This window comes from Aptenodytes forsteri, unplaced genomic scaffold, assembly GCF_000699145.1.
Source record: "Aptenodytes forsteri isolate BGI_AS27 unplaced genomic scaffold, ASM69914v1 Scaffold8, whole genome shotgun sequence".
NCBI lineage: Eukaryota > Metazoa > Chordata > Aves > Sphenisciformes > Spheniscidae > Aptenodytes > Aptenodytes forsteri.
Window position 1 is genome coordinate 881,405 of NW_008796218.1, and position 22,409 is coordinate 903,813.

At 42.8% G+C, this 22,409-nt stretch overlaps 1 protein-coding gene across 50 annotated transcripts in view; it reads left to right on the top strand.

Annotated features, from left to right (window-relative positions):
* The window catches only part of TNNT3 (troponin T3, fast skeletal type), a 32,309-nt gene that overhangs the window by 1,161 nt on the left and 8,739 nt on the right, over positions 1 to 22,409 (top strand). Inside the window, exons 2-14 of one of the 50 annotated variants that reach the window (XM_009288685.2) lie at positions 3,946 to 3,980; positions 5,152 to 5,165; positions 5,828 to 5,845; positions 8,291 to 8,308; positions 9,499 to 9,510; positions 10,080 to 10,094; positions 11,042 to 11,053; positions 12,427 to 12,441; positions 15,038 to 15,049; positions 16,258 to 16,269; positions 16,650 to 16,667; positions 21,313 to 21,331; positions 22,119 to 22,164. In XM_009288685.2, the coding sequence (XP_009286960.1) occupies positions 3,961 to 3,980; positions 5,152 to 5,165; positions 5,828 to 5,845; positions 8,291 to 8,308; positions 9,499 to 9,510; positions 10,080 to 10,094; positions 11,042 to 11,053; positions 12,427 to 12,441; positions 15,038 to 15,049; positions 16,258 to 16,269; positions 16,650 to 16,667; positions 21,313 to 21,331; positions 22,119 to 22,164 (231 nt within the window). In that variant the 5' untranslated portion in view covers positions 3,946 to 3,960. The remainder of the gene's footprint in view (positions 1 to 3,945; positions 3,981 to 5,151; positions 5,166 to 5,827; positions 5,846 to 8,290; positions 8,309 to 9,498; positions 9,511 to 10,079; positions 10,095 to 11,041; positions 11,054 to 12,426; positions 12,442 to 15,037; positions 15,050 to 16,257; positions 16,270 to 16,649; positions 16,668 to 21,312; positions 21,332 to 22,118; positions 22,165 to 22,409) is intronic. The other 49 variants (XM_009288687.2, XM_009288688.2, XM_009288689.2 and 46 more) reach the window with 49 other exon arrangements.

Consider the following 22,409-nt stretch of genomic DNA (forward strand, 5'->3'; position numbering starts at 1 on the left):
CCCTGTTTCAGCAGCAGCGCTGTGGTGGGCACTTTGCTCTCCATTCCCCTTTGAGAGAAACACTTTCTGCTGGAAACTACCGAGCGGTTCAGAAACAAAGGGAGGAGGCAGAGGGATGGAAGAAATATATATTAAAAAAAGTATATGCATATAATTTTAAGATAGAAAAGTATATGTGTATATTTATATATTTAATAGATATATTTATATATATATATTTAATATATATATGTATATAAAAAAATAGATGCAGTGGGTTTGCAGCGGCTCCTGCTGGGAAAGTGTGGCCATGTGGTGCTTGGTGGATTGTACCCCTAGTCCTCGCCTGATAGCTGTCCTGCCAGGTCCTGTCTCCCATGGATGGCCACTTTTGTCCCCCCCCTTTCTGTACCGCTCTTGCTACCTTGCCTCCCTTGTATGGCCTGGCTTGGGAGGGGATGATTGATGGGCAGGTTATTTCCAGGGACGGCCCGGAGGTGCAAGGCAGCCCATTCCCCCTCCTGGGTGCATTCTCAGCTGCTAAGAGGCTTCTTGGGATGTGCTGGCTCTGCTCTTTCAGCCAAGGGCAGGAGCATTTGGGGCCAAAAGGGACACGGCGTTCCTGCCCACCTGGGGCTGATGAGGATTGGGGTATTTGTCCTTCCAGCCGTGACCCGCTTAGCTTGAACAAAATGCAGAAAATAACCTTTGCTTTCACCTTTAAGGGGTGGGAGCAGGCAGGAAGTTTTTGGTCTGGTGAAACTTTCCCATGTGTTTTGATTTCCTTCCAAATGGTGGGCAGTATTAACTAACTGATTTTATTACATCCTTAAACCTCAGTCAAGACCAGACCCCATTTTTCTGCCACTGTACAAACAAAACCCAGTTATTGCCTTAAGGTGCTGACAGCCTTAATCTTAGGCTGCATTTGCTGTGTGTAAAGTAATTTCCACCGAAGGGTAATCCCGAGCCAGCTGGAGACTTTCCATTGCCTTCAGAGAACTTAATCCTAACGGCAAAAAATACTACTCTTAGCGGATTGCTTTCTTTATGGCCTTTTGGATGTAAATACGGTTTGGTTTTGTTGGCTGCTTTGATGACAGAGTTAGCTACGTGGACAGTGCTGGGTATCAAAGAGACTTTCTTATCTTGGGTGGCTGTTGCTATGATGGTCTGCATTTTGCCCCTGGTTTCAAGGGACCAGATGGCTTTTGAATGCCACGAAGTGGACAGACAACTTGTTCTTCTTGAGGCGAGACCTTTTTGCCTTTCCAGCCAGGGCAGTGGCAGTCAGCTACAGCGTAAAATGCCAGCTCCTCCCGACAAAGCGACCAAACTTGGCTGAACGTTTGGCCCTTGCAAGGCTGAAATCTGCACCTCCCCTTGGATTTTTTGTCCCCCCTGCCTTAGCCTGTGGGGTTTCTGCATCTGGCTCATCTCTGCACAGAGTCTGCCAATGCACTTGTTATTAATTAATTTTATCCGGGGCCCAGAAACCCCCCAGGGTTGGGGTCTTACAGTGTCAGGGATGCTGGCATTCTCGCTTGGCTTTTATAGCACGCGGACAGATGCCATGCAAAATCCCATTTGCATTTGCAGCACTTGGATTAACAAATATGGAAGGGTGTAGGGGAACAGCCAATGTGACAACCCTCGGCAAGATGTCCTTAGAGCTAAATTGGAGACTAGATGAGCTCATTCCAATAACTGTTAATGGAAAGCCTGATTGCAAAGACTCCCATTGACTTCAATTGCCTTGGAAAGAACAGCATGTGCTGCATTACGTGCCTATCCTACACCGAACAGACATTTGCTCTCTGTATGCATACGCAGGGCTCTTGAGCTGATTTCTTCTCCAGCATTGAGCAGTATTACTCTTCTTGCCACTGGAGTGAGAGGGAAGAGGAGTTTAGCCCAAAGCACTTTAAAAGTCCTCTTTTTTTTCCTCCACCTTGGGAAGAAGGAAATCTGGGTTTCTAAATTAAAGACAGAATCCGTGGGAGGATTGGCCATTACTCTGAGTCTTTAGAGATCATGCATTTTGGAAGAAGCCAACAGCTGGGCATCTGGCAGGTTCCCTCTACGGGCTTTTGCCAGGAGAATCTCTGCTGTCCCGCTGCATAAACCAACATGCTGTCAAGCGTTATTACTAATAGCTTGAATAATTTTTGGAGGCTGAAATGAGATTGCAAACCTATTATACTGCTAGCCACTGTGCAGATAGAAAGTGGAAGTCTTTATGCTGAAGATTTGATCATCTAGATAAAAAAGACTGGGGAGAGAGACCAGAGGTGATGTAGCATCCAAATAAGTAACAGAAGAAGCAGCAGGAATCAATGCAGCAGAAAAGCCTTTTGAAGAGCTGAAATTCCTCCCAAACACAAAATTCCTCCCAGATTCCTCCTGCCTAGTGGGGTTAGAGTCCCCAAAGTACTCCTTGTACTCCCTGGCTGTTGCACTTGAGGAGTGGGCAATCACAGCTACCAAGTTAAAAGCAGCCTGGGACCAAGAGATCACTGAACCCAAATCTCATGTGTCCTAGCAGTAGATCATCCTCCTGTCCAGCTGCTCAGATTGGGTCATAACACAGCCATTGCTGGCACTACTTCCAGGGCAATGCTGAATTTCAGAAAGAGGATAAATCAGCAACTAGAAGAAAAAACGCTGGCTGTTTATCGCTACTTAGAACATGGTGGGGTTTAAATCCTGTTGGTGTTAATGTGTGGTGCCCAGGGTCATTGCTGGGGAATGGAAAGGATCCCTTATAGGGCAAGGTTGGAGCCTATGGGATTACTGCCTTCCTCTGAAATAGAAAGCTGCTGAGCTGCAGTTGTTCCTTTTGAACCTAAGTCAGCCCACCTGCTCCTTCAAGACATCTCTCATATATCAGCTGAGTAATGAAGTCATGAAAGTCACGGTTAGGATTTCCCAGCGAGGAGGAGCCTGGCTTTCTAATTTAAGACCTGCTGTGGACTTGGAGAAAGTTTCGGGGGCCCTTCCCCACCTCGTCTCCTTTGCCTCAGGGCAGCTGATGCTTTTAGGAGAGCCATAGCATTGCACCACTGCCATCACCGAACCTGGTGCAGCATGCAGTATTACCATGATGCTCCCCGAATAGCGGCGCCGCTCCCTCTGACTCCGGCTGAGGCTCCGATACACACATTTGGGATCAGGCTAAGATCAGCAGAGTGGCCGTATCCAGCCCTCACAATTCCCCGCTGCAGCTCTCCACGGGTGGTGGTCTCCATGCAGCCCTGACTCGGGCTGCGCAGAAATGCAAGACATGACAGCGCTGTGGTTGGGTTCACTTCTGCCCCATTTTGCGAGGATTGGTTGTAATAAATACAACTGGTTATACTGATATGAATTGCCTAATCGGGCATTTGGCCAGTTCTCATCCTAAACTAATCAACAGATAATTGTTCATTCATTCATCAGCTGTATAAGCCAGACACTACTACTTAAGGCACATTTGGGTGCTGACAAATAAATAGTCATCTCTGGTAGTTTCTGGTGTATTGGTAGTTTCAGTTATTTTATTTTTTTTAGCTCTGACTAATGCTTTGGAGCTGGTGCCTTCCCACTTGCGGTAGTGTAACAGAAGGAAAAATTTCTCTGATCTTGCTGGAGCAATGGAAATGTCAGATGGGTGTGAGAGGACACCCGTCTTCCTGAGCTTTGGAGGTTTTGTAACTTAAAGCCAGGTTGACGGGGCATGTCTTTCCAGATGATCTTTTCCTCTTCCCCTCTCCCTCTCCTCTGACCTGGCTGGCAAAGGTCTGTGCTGCTCCCAAAATGGCAGTGTTGGTGGGGGATTGGCTGCTGTGTGGGAAAGCAGCTGCCTGGCTTTTTTCGTCCTCAAATGTCAACCCATCTGCTCCTGCCTTGGCATTTTCTAGGAGGCGGTCCTGGTAATAACACCTTTTTTTCTTTTCTTTTTTTTTCTTCTTTCCATCTTTTGTCTAGAAACTTGCTGCCAACATGTCTGATACCGAGGAAGTGTAAGTAGAGAGAAAGCTGCCTGTGTGTTCGTCTGTTCAGCTTGTCTCCACGCAGTGGAGCGTGGGCATCCCCGTGGAGAGGAGAGGCTGGGTGCCGCTCCGTGCATGGCCCGAAGACCCCTGAGGCAGTGGGGAAGGGGTGTCTTGGATTTTGGGTGTCAGAGGGTCCATCGAAATTCACCTGACGCCCTCCCAGTCCAACATGGGATGCCCTCCAAACACCTCCACCCAGCTCAGCCTGTCCTCAGTGACCATGGCATGACACCTGGAGGAGGGGGAATTAAACACACAGTGTAGTGGAGGAACTATTTTCTGCCCTGGTTTAACAAATCTAGAGTAATATGACCAAACCCAATGGGGTCATTTGACATTTATGCATCAGTAGATACAGAGGGGAGATTTAGGGCAATCGTGGGATCAGAGGCATCATGGACAGACCTGCAGTCGTCACTTAGTCCCCTCCTCTGCTACGAGGCAGGGTCAGCTCAACCTGTGTCATTTTGTCCAGCCTGCTCTTAAAAAAAATTCCAAAGATGAGATTTGGCACCTTTTTCAAGCCATCTCTAACTAACATGTCCCTTGTTTAGGGTCTGGCCCAAGGGCTGCTCTGGGCTTTGGGTTTCATGCAAGGTGATAGTAGAGCTGGAGAGGCTGGCAAGTTGGGGCAAGGAACGGGAACAGACCGCAAGACTGATGTTGCTATAGCCATGGGATAAACATTGAGCAGCATCTGGCTTATCCCAAATTTTTATTAGACAGCCCTAAGGTTCAGGGAGCCTGTAGCACATCTGGGTTGGCATGGGCCATCGGCTATAGGCTGGCTTGCCTGGCGCACCGGGGCTGAGGTCCAGCTTCATCAGCCACCGCACAGCACTTATGTGTAGGTGTCATGTTATAGCCTTGTGGCGGTAGGATTATTCAGGGGTATGGATCCATACGCACCATCAGGATGAGGAACACTGTTTTACATAAAACCCAAACCCAGTCACTTTACTAATCTTAAAACCAAATGGCTCCTTGAAGAGCAAAGGGAGAATGGGGGAAAGAAGAAACAACAGACTTTAAACAACGGTGCATTGGGTTGCTTCAGTATATGGTTTAAAGCTTGGCAATAATATGGAGTGGAAGGAATAATTATCTAGTTTCAATAACCTTTTTTCCTCTCTCGCAGGGAGCAAGGAGAGGGTAAGTCTTAAATCTGTCTCTAATTGCTTCCATGCAAGCCTGCAGCATTTGCTGGCTGTGTCCGTCTTCTCCTTTCTGCCCATTGTTGATATTTTAACAAAAAGTGCTGGTATGGTTAGACAAATCTGAGGTCTCTTTTTTTCCATGTCTGTCTGGCTCTCACCTGCTTCTGGTGATTTTACACTACTTGTAGCCCCAAATTGATGCCCTGGCTGTGGGGGATGCTGCTGGTTTTTGTAGGGGCACTGCCATCTGCTGGCAATTTATTTTGCGGCTTTTGTATACATAATATTTTCTGTTTTAAAACATAGAAACCCACAATATATACAAGCAATATACATAGAAATATACAAGTTTGTTTTCTTTGCTGTTTCTTCTTATACTCGGAGGCCCTCTCTGCCACCTCTTTCCTACTAACACGCATGTACGCCTGAGTTCCCATTGCCCAAGAAAAAATTCAGTACAATATCGCCCTCCTCTTTTTTCTCAAAGTAATTTTATTTGCTATTTTACTTGCTGACTTGGAAGCAGCCTCTCAGAGGCCATCTTGCTCGGCATCCCTATGAGCGCAAAGGGCTCTGCTGTGGGTAATGTCCTACCAATGCATCAAGGCTGATGGTTGATTTGTCTGCTTTCTTTTCCCCTCCCCTATTTCAATGCAGAGGAATACGAAGAAGAAGGTAACAAAAAAACTTGGAATGTAATTTATCTTTCTTTGATTCTTGGTCCTGCTTTTTCCTTGTCTGTATTTCACCCTTCTCTTTGGCGCTTGCTGCTAAAGGTGATCTGAAACACTTGATTGGTAAATCAGTCAGAAACCATAAAACCAGCCAAGTTGGGGCCGTGATGTGCCGAGCCTTCACGTTACGGTGAAATGCAGTATTTGCATGAGCCATAGGGGATGGCTGTAAAGCTGGGAGCTAACCTGCCTGTAAACTCAGAGTGTTTTAGAGCAGGGACTGGCGCAGAGCCATCGGTGAAATCCTGCCATTCTCATTTTGGCAATGTCCACGTATTGAATGGACTTTGAAATTGAAAAGAAGAGCAGGTTGCCCAGCTCCTAAGGAGCACCTGACAAGGCACTGCTGAGGATGGAAAAGGTGAGGCCGAGAACCGATTGGCAAAGATGAAGTTTTTTAACGTGCTTTTAGCTGGCAAAAGGTGATTTGACATGCTGCGAGAGACAGAGCGCAGATCTGGAAAGATGGAGCATGAAAAGCCTTTCTCACCTGAGTTGTTTCAGCTTTTGTAGGCAGCAGGGAGAGGAAGATTTTGAAGATGTATCGGCATCTTTGCTGGACACTTTTGACACGTTAGCTTCAGTTCAGGCAGGCGGAGCTGCTGGTTGTCATCCTCCATTTTCCCAAAGTGTCTGGGATAGACGTGAGGGCCAAACTCTAGGCTTTCTCCCAGGATCTGCCCTTAGTGTCCAAGACATGTTCTAAGTGGGCAAGAGTGAAACCCTTTATTGGGAGGTGGAATATTTGCATGTGGAGGGTATGAGACCAGCTCTGAGACACAGACTTGCCCCTGTGCAGAAATGTCCATCTTGGGGATTTTATACACAGCAGGGTTTTTTTGGCCACGGATTCCCCCATATTGCTGCAACTGGCTAATTCCCATCAGTGGTGGTGGGAACAGAGGTGCAATTGTGGCCATGCTCTGAGTAGTTCCTGGCCTAAGGTACTTTATCCTTATGTCTCTAATTTCACCAGCACTGCTTCTGAGGGGATCAAGGGCTTAAAAAAATAAAATAGAGATGCCAAATGGGTTGTAGAGGTGCCTTTAGTCATCATTATGTCTTTAGTCCTACTCAGAGGGGCAGAGCCAGGGGGGTGAAGGTGGTATTCATGCTCCATCCTTCATGCCTTGTCAAATGTCCAAAGAGTAAGCCAAGGGTGTTGCTCCTACAGACAAGCCTTCCTAAAAGGAGAAGCATTTCTTCTTGCCTTTCTCCTTCCTTCCCTAACTGTCTTCTTTTGGTTTTCAAGAATTTAACGATTAATATGAAATTAATAGGCAGGTGACTTCCTATTTTTTTAATCTGCATGACTGTCTCCTCTGGGGTGTATCTTCTCCTTGCTCTCCACTTTTGCTTGACCTCTGTGTTACCTTCCAAAGTCATCCATTTCCTTTCCATATAACTTCTCTCCATCACTTTCTAACCACTTTTTACTCCAGGCCTGAGCTCACCCCCAATACCAGTTTCTAACAGTTTTCTGTTTTCATTTTCCTGCTTGCTGTTGCTTCTTGTTCCATGACACTTGCCACCTGAAGCTCAGGAAGAAGTTATGTGACATGGCTTCTGCTTTCTTTCTCTCTCAATGTGGAGGAAGAATGTGTGTGAAGAAATCCAGAGCAAATGGTTCACACACAGTGGCCAGGACTTGGTCCTGAGCCACAGACATCAGTGCAATGATGGACATTGATGTCACTTATTGAGCTGGTAGGAAATTGGGCCTGGTTTTTTGTTTAAAAAACCAAACCAAAGCATTTTTATATATACATTTATATATATAAATACATGCATATATAAAAAACAATATATAATATACAAATGCACATATAATTTTTATATATATACATATATATGTGTGTGTGTATATTTTTTTGTCACAACAGTGTTAAGTCCCTTCCTTTCTCTCCAAAAGTTTCCATTTTTTAAAAGGGAGGGGGACACTGTAAAGTTTATGTCCATCTGTTGAAATTCAGGAATGTATTTATTTGAAATTTCAAAAATTGATAAATGTTGGCATGAGTTTTTCACCATTTGAGAAAAAGATTTAAAGCAAAAGAAATGCAGCAATTTTATTTTTGGTTAAAAATTCACCAAAAGTCAGTTTTAGGAAATTTCAGCCAGCTCTGATAAAGAATAAAATATTGGATGCCTTTTTTAATGTGGTTTTCATTTGTGGTCACATTCCCATATTTCACTAACATTTATAACCCCATAATATGTCCATTAAAATGTTATTTTTAATTCTCTCTCACCCTGTAATCCCATCATTGTGTATTCTTACCCATAACGGCCTGGGAGCTTGGCAAACCTCAAGAATGTTCCAATAAGATATTTCTTGTTTTAATTTTCTTCTCCCATTCTCTTTGCTGCCGTTTCCCACCCGCAGAAGAGGTTCAAGAAGAAGGTACGTGAAACAGCTTCTCAGCCCTCCTCTTTCCCGCAGCAGGGCTCGGTGCCAATGCACGTCTCGATTTTGCAAGGTGGTAGAAGAAAACAAGAGGCAAGAGAAGGATGCTGGGACAGACCATCTGCAGGCAGAGGGCTTTTCTTGTCCCTTGCACATGTTGCACCGAGGGTGCCCCATACCCTCACATATCTGTGCGGACACCTCTGCGACGGTTTTAGGGAGGGAGCAGTAGGGGAAATGCGGATACCATCCCCTCATCCAAGCCACAGCAGGCTCTGAGGCTGATTTTTAGCCCCGGGTGTTTGTAATGCCTGCCTTGGAATAACTGGAATCTGGCTATAAAGGTTTCTATCAGATGTCAACTGGTTTCTCCTACGTAGCTTGGTAGATAATGATCAGATGGATTTTGAAATCAAAATCCATCTGTGGTAAGGTATGTGTGTAGCCATATGTTACATAGTACATATTCTATAATATGTAATATTATATATAGTATATTGTATATATTATACATTTATAGACTATAATATATAATATTATATATAATATGAATAATACTGCAGAACACAGATCTTATTAATTATATCTATGTAGACGCTGACAAGCAACCCCAGTGGACTCCCTGCATTGCATGCAGCATTTGCAACTATAATATATAATATTATATATAATATGAATAATACTGCAGAACACAGATCTTATTAATTATATCTATGTAGACGCTGACAAGTAACCCCAGTGGACTCCCTGCATTGCATGCAGCATTTGCAAAGTGGAACAGGCAGGGCAGAAGAGGGGATGGAACAGAAACCCACCCTTTGCACTTGAGAGGTTCGGGATGTGGTGCTCGGGTAGGAGGAGCCAAAGCGTGCGTAGGTTCCACATTTGCAAAGCTTTGTGCTATGGGCACATTTGAAACAAGGGTAAACCTGTTTATAATGCTGTGGGAGACCCGCTCTGAGCGGTTTGCAGGGTTTTTACAGCATCCAGGTCCTGAAGGTTTTACATTTCTTGTACCTGTGCGTGCTTTGGTTGCCTGTCTCCATTTCACCTCCTCCTCTGTTTCTCTATTTCATACCCACTGTATTTTTTTAGACCCCCCTGTTGCATTCACACCCCCTTTAATCTAACTGTTCTCGTTTTCCATCTTGTTGCTTTTGCTCCTTACCACATCCCACCTGATGAAGCTCATGAAGCAGGTACGTGCCATTGCCTTCCGAATTGCTCCCCGCCATCTCCTTGGCGGTGGGGGGGATTCAAGGGTGGTGCAAGAGGAGCAGGACCCAGTTACTTTGCCTTATCGCTTCTGTTGTCTTTGCTTTCCACCTGTTCTCCGTGACCTGCTCTGCCACAGGCTAACACACGGGAACGGTCTCAGTGCAAGGTCTGGCAGACATCCGCTTGGTGGTAACCCAGCCTCTCCTGCCATGTGTGGAGCTCGCCATAAAGCCCATCAGGGCAATGGCAGGAGGTTGTTCCTATAAAACTGGAATTAGAGGGAAATTTCAGCATGTGTTATTTGAGCTTATTGTTAGATATTTCTCTCTCCAATATGTTTTTCCCTGTTCCTTTTACATGGTGCAGTTGTTTCCCAACTGCACATGCTTCAGATTCCTTCCCCTCCTGGCCATTGGTGCATCCTTTACTGGGATAAAACTTTTCCCTCTGTCTTAACAGAGTTTTCAGCCTGTGTAATATCAGCCCATGTAATAATGTGTTTCTCCTAATGTTCCTTTGCATCCTGTCCTGTGGCTCTTCCCACCTAAAGAACCTCAGGAGGAAGGTATGTGACATGACTCCTGAATTCCCATCATTCAGAGTAAGCTCTCGTTTAGCCAGTAAGCCATAAGATGGTAAAAGGAAACAGGAGTTAAAAATAGGCATATTAATATAGAATAAAACTTGCCACCATTTTGTTTTTTGTACTCCCTTCATGTTCTGTCTTGACATTGAATACACTGGCGATGCTACGTGGTAATTGTTGCATGAAAAAAAAGTATGAAAACTGCTGGGAAATGTAAACCTCTTAAAAGGATGAAGATTGAAAAACCTTCCCTCCGAGACTGGTTGGATCTCCCTGGGAGGCTTATTTTGGACCATTCGGGGTGGGTCAGGCCTCTGGACGATGTACAGATGTGCCCATGATTGGTCTGCTGCTACGGCAGCTGCTGACACTGCAGCTGTGGAGAGGATTTACCCTCCTTTACCGGGCTGACGTTCTTATGATAGCCTTTCCACATGCCCTTTTTTCAGCTTAAACCCTGTTGTATAAAGCAACTGGTGATAATTTTGATGCTTTAGCTTTGCAAATGATTAAAGGTGGTTTTCTTCTTCATGCAATGGAGTTTCTAGGCCACTGTCTCACGGTAGTACGTGCAGCCACATGCCACCAAAAACCTGCTGGCCTCAGGCTGTAAATTCACTTGGGCGAGCATCAGGGTTGTGAAATGGCATGCTGCTCCAGGCTTTCTGCAGGACTGCAGGAATGTGCATATAAGACGAAAGTCATCTGATATGGCCACTTAAATCAGCTTTATGTTTTTAGTATCTCAGACCATTTATGCCCTCACTTCCAGTATTGCTTTTTGTATCCATATTCATTTTATTTCCTTGCAATATACTCTCAGGCTTTCCCTCCCCCTCCACTTTGTACAAGTGAAAGTTGTTCTGATGTTTCTAATGCTCATCTTCCTTTGCATTTTGCTCTGTGACTCTTCCCACCTGCTAAAGCTCATGAGGAAGGTATGTGCCATGACCTGTGAATTCCTCTGTTTCTGTCCAAAGCGGTAATGCATGCAGGAATTCTGGAGGTGGTTGAAGAGGAGAGGATGCAAAACTGTCCTCCTCTCACTCGCTGATGGCTGCTTCACTTTCGTAGGATAAGCGGTGTGATGCATAATAAGTACTAACTGCTGTTTTGAAAGCAATGCCCAAAGCACAGGCTGGGCATTGCTTATATATTCCCCAGTGCTCTGATTTATCTAACCAGGCTATCAGTACGGATACCAGTTGGTACGGGGATAGTGTTCCCAAAAGCATTTCCTCTATGCCATGCACCGTGGCTAGAGGTGAGACAGCTGTGCCCTGTGGCAATGCTATGTCCCTTGGTTGCGCGCACCTCTTTCTCCTGTCCCACTGCCACTGCGCAGAGACAAAACTCGCTTTTGCAGCAATGTATGCCGATGTGGAGAGACTTGCATCTAAAGTCATGAGCAACAAGTGACACCACGTCATACCTAGTTTTCTATTGGGCAAAGGATTGGACCGAGTGGCATCGTTTTGGTTGCAGCATATTTGCAGAAAATGCCAATTCAGAGAAAAGATGTAGTTGCATGCTTTTTCCATAACTATTGGTATTTTTCTGTGTTAACGTGCATTATGCAAAAATGGGGGTAGCAGGGTTGCATTTCTGCTTGATTTTATAACACGAATTAAAGTCCACATCTGGTAAGACAATCTGTGTAATTAGCAAAATAGTAGGTCATGCTTATTAAAGCATCAGCCTGCCAGCCCAAACCCATTTACCTTTCAATTGCCCTTCTGCGCCCCCCCCTTTGCATGTCCAGCTAGGCTTTCATTGGATACTTTATCCTGCAGGTCGGAGAGCAGTAACACGCTCATACTTACCTTCCCACATTGGTGTGCAGTCCTACACACCAGTGGTGAAATCCTGGGCACTAAGGAAATCAATGCCAGCTCCTCCGAGCCCATTGATTTCTGCAGAGGCTGGGATTTCTATGCACATGAATAAGAACAGGTTATCTATACCCTTTTTGCACATTCAAACCTATGGGTAATGGACGTGGTTTAAATACAAGTAAATATTTTTGTCAACCAAAGGCTACCAATGGCACCTGATTTATAACATTATGAATATATATGTTAGTCATCTGCATCTTTTATCTCCCAACACCCCGTCTTTCCTCTCCATGATTTTCTAATTGACATCCATACGTGCCCTCTATTTCTCTTTTAATCTTATTAATGGTTTTTATCCCTTTAACCCCTCCACCCTGGCTAAAAAAAGTGTAAGGTTTTTAAAATCATCCTCTGTTTCTTGCTCTAATTCTCTTATCTTTCTTTGCATCTCCTTCCCTGCTACTTCCCTCTTAAAGAAGTCCATGAGCCAGGTATGTGACTTCTGAATTCCTCTGCGTCAATCTGAAGGGTTATTGTATGCTGGAAATTCAGTTGCGCTTGGCAATGTCACAATTGGGTCGTGTTCTGAATTGGGACAAAATGGAAACTTTTCAAACAAACAACAGAAAAAACAAAAGGAGGAACGCCTTGTTTGGCAGCTATTGAAAATTATCCTTTTTATTTAGTTGAAACAAAACATTTTGTTCCAACTTTCAATTTTTTTCCCCTCTTTCCTCTATGGAAGATTTCCAAATTTTGAAATGAAAATTCTATTTCAGATGCTTCTGAAGCATTGACTTTATGGATAATGTGGGTTATATATAGTGTAATGCAAGAACAAATATGGAATGAGAGATTGTCACAAGGCAAAAAATGAAAAGGTTTTGTTCTAGAGATTTTAATATCTGTGCAACCTTTTATGCAACCTTTTATGGTTGTGAAACTGTTTCTGGTTTTTTAACCAAATCTTAACTAAATGTACATGAGTTTTGAAATATTGAAATTTAATTGAAACTATGGTTTCTGTTGGAAAAGGATACCAGTAACTCTAATATTATACTCAGGAATTCAAAGATGGTGGAAGAAAACAGATAAAAATAAAATATTAATGATAAACTGTAACTTGCAGCTTCCTTACACCTTCCACCAGCAATAATTTCCTCTGCTCTGTGATGCGTAATAATGAAGATAAGAGCTAACTGTTGCATGAAAAATGTAATAACATTTTTGTAAACAAATATCTCAATGAATAATATGTAATAATAGCCACTGACTGGACTCAGAGCCATCCTTACACTGCATATGGGAACGTTATAATGTTTATTATCTGGAAAAGCAGAAACTGAACTTGCAGTGTCCTCTAAACTGTCTGTGAAAATTATTCTGTGCCATTTGGAGTAGCTTTATTAAAACAGTCACATCTCAGCAGCCGCCCATCCCAGCTATTTCACTTTGCTGTCCACAGAGGGAGACCAGCCTCTTAGTTTAGACAAGATCAGTACTTTTGCCAGGGTTGGAGTGAGTGAGGTGAAAGCTGTCTGATTGATTTTTGCATGACTTAACACTTCAACATTCATCTGTGCACTGTTTCTCATTTCCCTCCTGTTCTCACCGCTTCTCGTTTCGCGTCCTTCTCTTCTCCTTTTAACCATATTCATTCTTGTCTGTTATCTGCTCCTAAGGTTTTTCTGACCTTGGTTTGCACAAGTTAAAGGTCATTGCTATCATCCCAGCTGCTTTGCCTGCCTCTGTATCTCCTTCCCCTGGTATTTACTGAATTGCTACTTACTACTTGAGTGTTGGTCTCAAGCTTTGACATACATATGAGCTTGAAATTTGTGCAAAACTCCAGGTATTAATGTAATCTGATTAACAATAAAGCCATACCTACAGTCTCCCCATGTTTTCTTTTCCCTCTGTAACATAAAGCATAGCAAAAAGGGAAGTTTATAAAGAAGACTTAAAAGAAAACTTTTATGTCAGAGGGAGACCGTCCTAGCTTTCCAAATCACTGTATGATTATTTAGTTTATCTGTTATTAATGCTGTCTTTGTCTAATACATCTTCTAAGTCACAGCCTTGGCCTGCACAAGTTCAGACTTGTTGCTGTTGTGTGATTCTTGCTCTAATTCCTTTATTTGTCTTCACTGACACTTTCCACCTAACCAAGTGCATGTGTGAGACATCTAAATTCCTATGTAGTAATCTGAAGCATTCCTCTACATAGGAATTTGAAGATGTTGAAGAAAACTGAGTCATGAAGAATCAGTCCATTCTTACGATTCCCTAAAATTTATTTTCCCTATAGGAAACAAGTATAATTATTGTTTGTAACTGAAGAGTCACCTTCTAAGAAGCTTAGAAGAAACATTTTAGTGCCCCTGAAAACTTTTAGGGCTATGACTATACCACAGCCAGGGCAGAAAGCAGGTACCTGAGCTGCAGAAACACGAGCTGCATAAGCAGGTGTTGCCTGCAGCAGGATCCCGGCATGCAGGCTCAAGCGGTTTCTACTCTTTTGCAGCAGATACAAGCCCTGTGTAGACCTGAATATTTCCAGTTCTGCAGACTTAAGCCTCACATTTGCCAGTGGAGGATTTTAGATGGTGGAGCTTCAGATGCAGATGCAGAGATACATTTAAAGCCTTACTTCCATGCAGTAGCTCTCGTATCCCCACACCTGCTCCAACAGCTAAAAGGGCATGTGTATAGCTGAAACATAGGTTACGCTGCACACTTGTAAAACTCTCTCCTTGGGCATGTTTTCTTTCAAATTTAGGGATCACCAGTGTTACTACAATTGCCCATTGTTGATATATTTGCATGATTTAAATTGTTGCAATTCATCAACATTCAAATTTCTTTTATCTTTTATTTCTATGGCATCTCCTCCCTTCATACCCCACTGTAATTATTCTCCTTTTCCACTCTTACTAACACTCTATCCCTATAACCTAGTCTGCAAATTATACTCCTTCAACCCAGTCTTAACCAAAGTTTGAGGTGATCCCCTCCTGAATAACTTATTTCTAATTCTTCTATTTTCCTTTCCTATGTTTTTCCCCTGACACTTCCTACTAAATGAAGCCCCCCCTCCAGGTATGTGATTTAACTTCTAAAGTCCCCAGTGTCTGTCTGCTGAGACACTGTGTGTGGGAAGCAAATACAAGGTGACAGGAGATAACAACCTATCTGTTAATGATAGCTTGTAACTTGCATGTCTTTGGGGTTGTTGTTTTTTTAGTTTAACATTTTTCACAGTAAAATGTAATCAGCACTAAGTAGGAGGAAACTTACCTGTTGCATGAAAATTTTTCTAAAAACTAGGAGAACACATACACTATCATGAAAAAGTAGCTCAGCAAAAAGTGTCCTTGTGAGATCAATTAAATTCTGCACTGTGATAAGAGAATGAATGTTTCTTCCTACAGCGAAAGCTTTGTTTCAAATCTTGGGGCAGAATTTGACCCATTGTCTGTACACAGGGGATATAAATACTGTGAGATTTTGCATAATTTTTATGCCTGCTTTGCAAAATATTCAGTAGTGCGTGTATGGCTGAAAAGCAAAATCTGCCCCACAAATCCGCACTGCTGATCGATTCTTGCTTTGCCAAAAAACCCAGAAGAATGAAATGTAGACCTGCACAGAGTTTTAATGACCTTTTCTTCCTATGAAGTAATCCCTTTGTAATTCTACATTGCAAATGGATGTGAAGAGCAGCAGTAGACTTATATAGACATCCAAGTTGTCTTCAAGGAAGAAAATGGCCTTAGCCATAGATCTAGAAAAGAGAACCGAGCTTCTTTGGAAGTTAGCTGCACATTGATGATGAGTTACAGCAGGTATTTCAGTAGGTTTCCGAACCACATTGTGTTTATTTCAAATGTCTGAAATACTTCTGTAGAAAAGGACAGATCTAATAGCGCTTTGAGAATGCTGACTATGTTCATGTGCATATTTCAAATCAAGGTAAACCTTGGTACACTGTGCTGTCAGATTGTGCTTTATGTCATATAATGCTCGTAAGATTTTTTTTAAGCACTGCACTATTATCGTAAATCTGCCTGTTTCACCTGACTGAATTCCTTTCCCGTCCTGTGACTTCTGTTTATATGCTATTTCAAGTGTAATGAATTTATTTTATCTCAGGTTTACTTCTTAACTTCATCCCTTTCTCCCCTTTTCCTCTCTGCCCCTCCTCCCCTTTGGCTCAAAAGCTCTTTTGGTGTGTGAAATAACAGGTTTCTCGTTCTCATTCTCTTATTTTCCATTGCACCTTGTTCCATGACACTTCACACCTGAAGTTCATGAGCCAGGTATGTGACATGACTTCTGATTTACTCCACCTAGTTGCAACACAAGAGTGTGTGTGTGTGTGTGTGTGAGAGAGCGAGCGCCAAGAACAGGAGTCTTGGGGTGGTAGAAGAGAACAAAACAAGAGAAACAAATATTAACCACAATGATCACTTGCAGCCCTTTTCTCCTTTAATCTCCACGCTTACTACTACTTTAACCTTACAGCATCGTTAACTCCTGACAGCCTCTCCAGATACCTTTTCTCCTTGCCTTAATTCACTAATTCCTTCATGCATTCCCTGGTTTCTTTCTCAGGCTTCCAAGAGCTTTAAATATCTGTTCTGTTTTTTTTTCCCCCCTATTTCCTGTCTTTCCATCACTGCTCATACCACGACACCAGAGGAAGCCCCTGAAGAAGGTATGTGATGCACCTACAGACTCTCACCCTTTTTCTCTTTCAGTGCTGGGGGAACAGTGTTAAAAACACTGACCTTGTTCAAGAGCAAAGAGAGCACGGGAGGGAAATGGTCTCTCTGGATGGCTTTCGATGAACACAGAGGAAAGGGCTGTATGTTTGCCAAATCAAATCACCAAAAAGGTGTTTTTTCTTCTTGTTCAATCTCCGGAGAGTCTGAGGTTCCCAGCGTAGCAGGGAGAGAGTGGGGACAGTTGCTCTTAGGAGAACAGCGCTGGTTGTGGATTGACTACTGTGCTTCTTCTCTTTTGCTTTTGTCCTTCAACCTACAGCTGATGAAGAAGGCGAATACTATGATGGTAGCACAGTGTTGTCTTAGGACAACAAAGTCATCTTTCTAACACCTTGCTCTTTTTTTCTGTATTTGTTTTTGTTCCTCACTTGATTTTAAACTCAGGAACTGGGCCAAAACATCTCTGTCGCAAAGAATTGCTTACTGTGCATATCCAATCACCCTTGGGGGTCACTGTTGTATTGAGAAGCCTGTACATCCTCATTAGGATAGTAGATGGTGAAAACCAAGCTCTAGAAGCTTGCTCTGGACTTGTCTTTTAGCTAGAACCTGTTGTATCATACCTCTCATCAGCAAACCTTCTCTATTCCCAAAAAATCAGGAAAGTCTCTCTTAAATCCCAGTGGCATGCTTGAAAATGGAGCTGAGCCCTGCATAGACGTGCCTTCCTCACCCAACCTTTAGAAGGTCATGGTCTCCAGGCCTGAATCTACAGATATTTAAACTTCTGCTCCAGCCATGCACTTAAAACTGTGCTAAACATTAAGCATATGAATAAATATATTCATACTGGTGGGGCAGGCCATGGGCTTAAGATAGTGTGTTCATAATACTTGGTTGAGTGGTCACTTGAGCACATGGGTGGGGACAAGACTGATGTAAAAAGACCAAATCTAAATGTATGCAAGGTCAGTGTTGCTCTTGTATGAGGGCAAGATAACTTAAGGCCCCTGGGCCAAATTCAAAACCAGTTTAAATGTATAGAAAGACTCTCATGGACTTTTACAGGCCTCTGAAGTAGCTCGGTTGTGTTCTGACTGCCTTGACCCCTAGAACACCTGGCCAGCTGTTTCCAAAGACAAAACCCAATGCCACTTGAAACCACCCTGCATGTTCTGTGTTTCCTTGTTTTGTTTTTGTAGATTTTTTTTTGTTTTGTTTTAATTTTCTTGCTCGCTTTTCAGGCTTTTTTCTTATTTAGGGAAGTACCCTGAGGACCTTTCTGAGCCCCTTTCTCTCCTTTTTCTCTCTCTTTCCTATTATTTTTAATAGCATATTGATTTTTTTTCAAGGACACACTGTGAGTTAGAGATGTTGCTTCTGAGAAGTGGGATTAAGGGAGAGTGTTTAGGGATTTCTGAATGAGGTAAAGGCAGTTGAGATGGAGTCACAGAAAGGGGGAGCACTGTGTGAGTATCTCATAGATTGGGCAGGAGAAAGCGCGGATGTATTTATGGTGGTGTGTACTCTCCCTGTGATAACCCTTTTGGAAACCAGAAACTCAGAGACTCTCTAATCACCAGGGCAGTGAACTTGGATTTCCAGTGGCTCTTGCCTTCTTTTGGCAGGGTTGTATGTGGGGATTTTGTCACAGCCCCATGGTTCATGGGCAGAATGACTAGAATGTCAGTCAAAATCCGCCACAGGAACAGGAATTTGCTGTGACAGTTCCTGCTTGTCAACAAATTTTGAGCCAGTTCCTTGACTTGGTGTCTTGAAAGAAGGCATTTCAAAATAAATCACATCCCTGGGCTGCTTTTGGTGCATACAGTATGGATCATGCTGGGTCATGCACTGCAAAAGACAGATTTATTACTGTTTGTTTTTTAATAAAGGCTCCTATTTCTTTGTTATCCCCTTTTCTGGTTTTCTGGAGGTACCTTTAAATATTCTAACTACAATTTCTTATTTCAAGAACAATTAACCTTAATTTTTCTTTTCATTTTTACAATTGTTTGTTGGTTTAATTAAGTTTAAAGTGCTGATTTGGTGGCAGCTGAAACCAAATTCACACAGTCACTGGGAGACAGGTGTCGATCCTGGCAACCAAGGTCAACAAACAAAACCAGTCATTTCCTGTCTACTTTTTTTTTTCCCCTGCTCACTGAAATGTTACTAACTGGCAGCTTTAAGCTAGACAGGAATGTTTCTGAAAATTATCTGGGTATGTCACGAGGGAGGGGAATCCTGTGTGAATAACATCCCTGATAGACTGGTTAATAGTGATTATTTTTCCTCTCTCCAGATTAAAAAAATGATTTAACTAATGTGTTAAGAAGCTCACTGGCTATTTGAAAAGCAAAACAACTAAAAAAAAAACCTGGAGAAATATAGAAGTACACTGTTGGCTAATGGTCTTTTTCTTCAGGAGCGATTTGTGGCTTCCTTTATATGAGTGCTCTAAAACACTTTTCTAATTACATGCTGTTTATTTTATTAGTGTTGCTCTAGCATGTCGATGCCTCAACTGAGATATGTTTTGGTAGGCAGTGTTCTTGCAGTAAATGAGAAAAGTCTGCCCTTAATAGTGATTATTTTTCCTCTCTCCAGATTAAAAAAATGATTTAACTAATGTGTTAAGAAGCTCACTGGCTATTTGAAAAGCAAAACAACTAAAAAAAAAACCTGGAGAAATATAGAAGTACACTGTTGGCTAATGGTCTTTTTCTTCAGGAGCGATTTGTGGCTTCCTTTATATGAGTGCTCTAAAACACTTTTCTAATTACATGCTGTTTATTTTATTAGTGTTGCTCTAGCATGTGTCGATGCCTACTGAGATATGTTTTGGTAGGCAGTGTTCTTGCAGTAAATGAGAAAAGTCTACCCCCCAAAATCATTACTGAAATTGGTATGGGAAAGTGTGAGAGAAAGGAAAGGCTGGTTTCTGATCTCTCACATCTTTCCTCTTAAATATCTTAATAACCCATTTCCAGCCACTTCCTCAATTTTTTTACTAGCCAACATCCTTGCAACTGATGTCTCCACTAAATATTTTCCAGTATCAGTTTTTGCTATTTTTTTCCTCTTAACAACGTTTCATTTTATTTTATCTGGGAAAGTGTGAGAGAAAGGAAAGGCTGGTTTCTGATCTCTCACATCTTTCCTCTTAAATATCTTAATAACCCATTTCCAGCCACTTCCTCAATTTTTTTACTAGCCAACATCCTTGCAACTGATGTCTCCACTAAATATTTTCCAGTATCAGTTTTTGCTATTTTTTTCCTCTTAACAACGTTTCATTTTATTTTATCTACTCTGTTCCATTTGCTATTCCCAATTTCCTCCATCAGTCCCAAAACAGCTGGATGCAAATAAGCATTTGAAAGAATATAATATAATAGATTTCTGTATCATGATATGGATAGCAGGGCTCGTGTAGCCACTCCTGAGGGAGGCTGTTTTTACTTTTACTTTACAAAGGTGGTTGTTTTTACCAGATTCAATAGGCTGTGAGCTTTTTACCTCAGTTCCTCCCACCGAACCAACACAGGGAGAGTCTTGTACTGCGGTATCCAGCAGCATCCCTGAAAGTTCAAACGTAGCGTGTGGTTATGAAAGTCAACCTGGGTCCCTATGAGACTGGGCCAGAAAAAACACATAGGTTTAATTTACTTCTGTTTGTGAGAATAACAGTGCTGAACTTACTGATATTACACTGAAGTTAATAACTAAAGTTTAAAAAGCATAGCAGGGAGGGGAATTGATCACAAGCACAAATGCTAAGCAAGTAACTCATAAAACAGTACATTTCTGAGAGCCACAGAAAGGTCACTTGTAGGGGAACACTTCTGACTGCCAGAGGGCCGAAGCTGACAGTATTTGTGATGGTTCAGCCTGCCTATGAAGGCATTATACCTCTCCTGGAGATGCAAAGATCATTCCCATTAACACCCATGGGAATTTTGCATGTACCTCAGCAGGAGAGGATGCTCGCTAAAAGAGGATGGCCCTTCCAAGCTGGGTTTGAGGGGCACCACACAGTGCAGAAGAATAAGCATCTTCCCCATGGCACAAAGGTATCTCAGGGACATGTGCTCTAAGCTATCTTGGGAGTCAATGAACCTGGAGAAGAAGTGTCATGAAGCTTTTTCCCTCCTGGCCTCCATGTGAGGCATTTGAACAAAACTGGTGAAGCCTAGTTATCATTGACATGACTGTAAATTCAGGTTAACTTTAGCAAAAGAAGTGCTGATTGAAAAAGGCAACATTTTCTTCTACCCTCCAGCCCAGCTGTCCTCCTTAGAGCTTTGATCAGGATGGTTTGAGAAAAATAATTTAACATTTACATGAAACCATTGCCTTCCAGATGCTACGTTTGTGACTTTTATACAGTCTTTTGATTCTTTTCTGCCAAATTCTGTTTCAAGGGTAAAAACAGATTCACTCCTAGCAAAAGGGGTGTGTGTGTGTATTTCTTTTGGAAGTGCTTGAGATTTAACCAGTTTCTCTGGGATGTTTCCCCTAAGATTAAATTTCCCTTCCCTCCTTTTACTTTAGCAGCTGGCAAGATTTCTGTTGTTCTAACTGTTCTCCCTCTTTTTCCCTTCCTGTTTTGCTCCATGTTTCCAAATACAGAGGAGAAGCCCAGAATAAAGTAAGTATGAGGGGCAGGGAGTTTCAAAACCCTGGGATCATTTTTCTGATCTAACAGAAGCCCTTGGATTGTCTATTAGGCAAATGGCCACTAGAAGCCCTTATCCAACCCTCCCTCGTGCCACATCAGTTCCTGCATGCCTTTCCAGGATGTCTGCTTCTGCCAGAGGATGCCTTAGCAGCAGTTACTGGCCAGGGTCATAAGACCAGTTCCTGATAGAGTCAGAGGACTCATGAACTGTCCAAGATACAGTCATCTTACAGTACCCCAAGATATAGGTGGCTCAATACTAAATACTTTGTGAGAGACCATGGCTGGGAAACTACCCATCCATCCAGGATTGCTGACAGTAGGAAGGATGGCAAACGTTGGGCTGGGCTGACTTGAGCTTAACTAAGATTTCCTATGGACCTTCTGGCTCTGGGCCCCAGCACCTTCCTTTCCCACTCTGCCAGCTGCCCAGAAAGGAGCGTGCAGCACTGCGCCGACAGCCTTGTGGGCCAATGTCTTTCTGTGTGGTAGGGAATGACCATAGGCTTTGGGAATGAAAAGGGTTTTTAGGGGTAACTCCCTGCCCTGCATGACCTTCCATGAAGGACAATGGTCCTTAGTGCTATTCTGGAGCAGTTTTCCATTGACTTCTTGTTTCACCCCTCTGTATCTCCATCAACATTTCTCCTTGTCAGCATTGTTCCTGAGGGCAGGTCAGGTCAGGACATGCTATTTAAAAAGCTGCCTGCTCTTTAAGATGAAAATCCCCCTTTTTTTTTCTTTTGACTCTCTGCAGACTAACTGCTCCTAAAATACCAGAGGGTGAGAAAGTAGATTTTGATGTAAGTATTCCTGAGACTGACTGTGTTTGTGTGTCTGTACCTGAGCCATACACTCCTCCTGTATTGGATACTGCTGAGGATAAAGTCAAGGCCAAAAGTATGGATGCTTTGCCATCTCTTTTCAGTGAAATGCTACTCTCTGCTCCCTGAAACTCTCTGGATACATTTGTTGCTAATGTGACTAAGCTAAAATGTTAATTTATGTGTTTCTTTTTTTTCTCCTTGAATCTTTGAAGCCAATATAT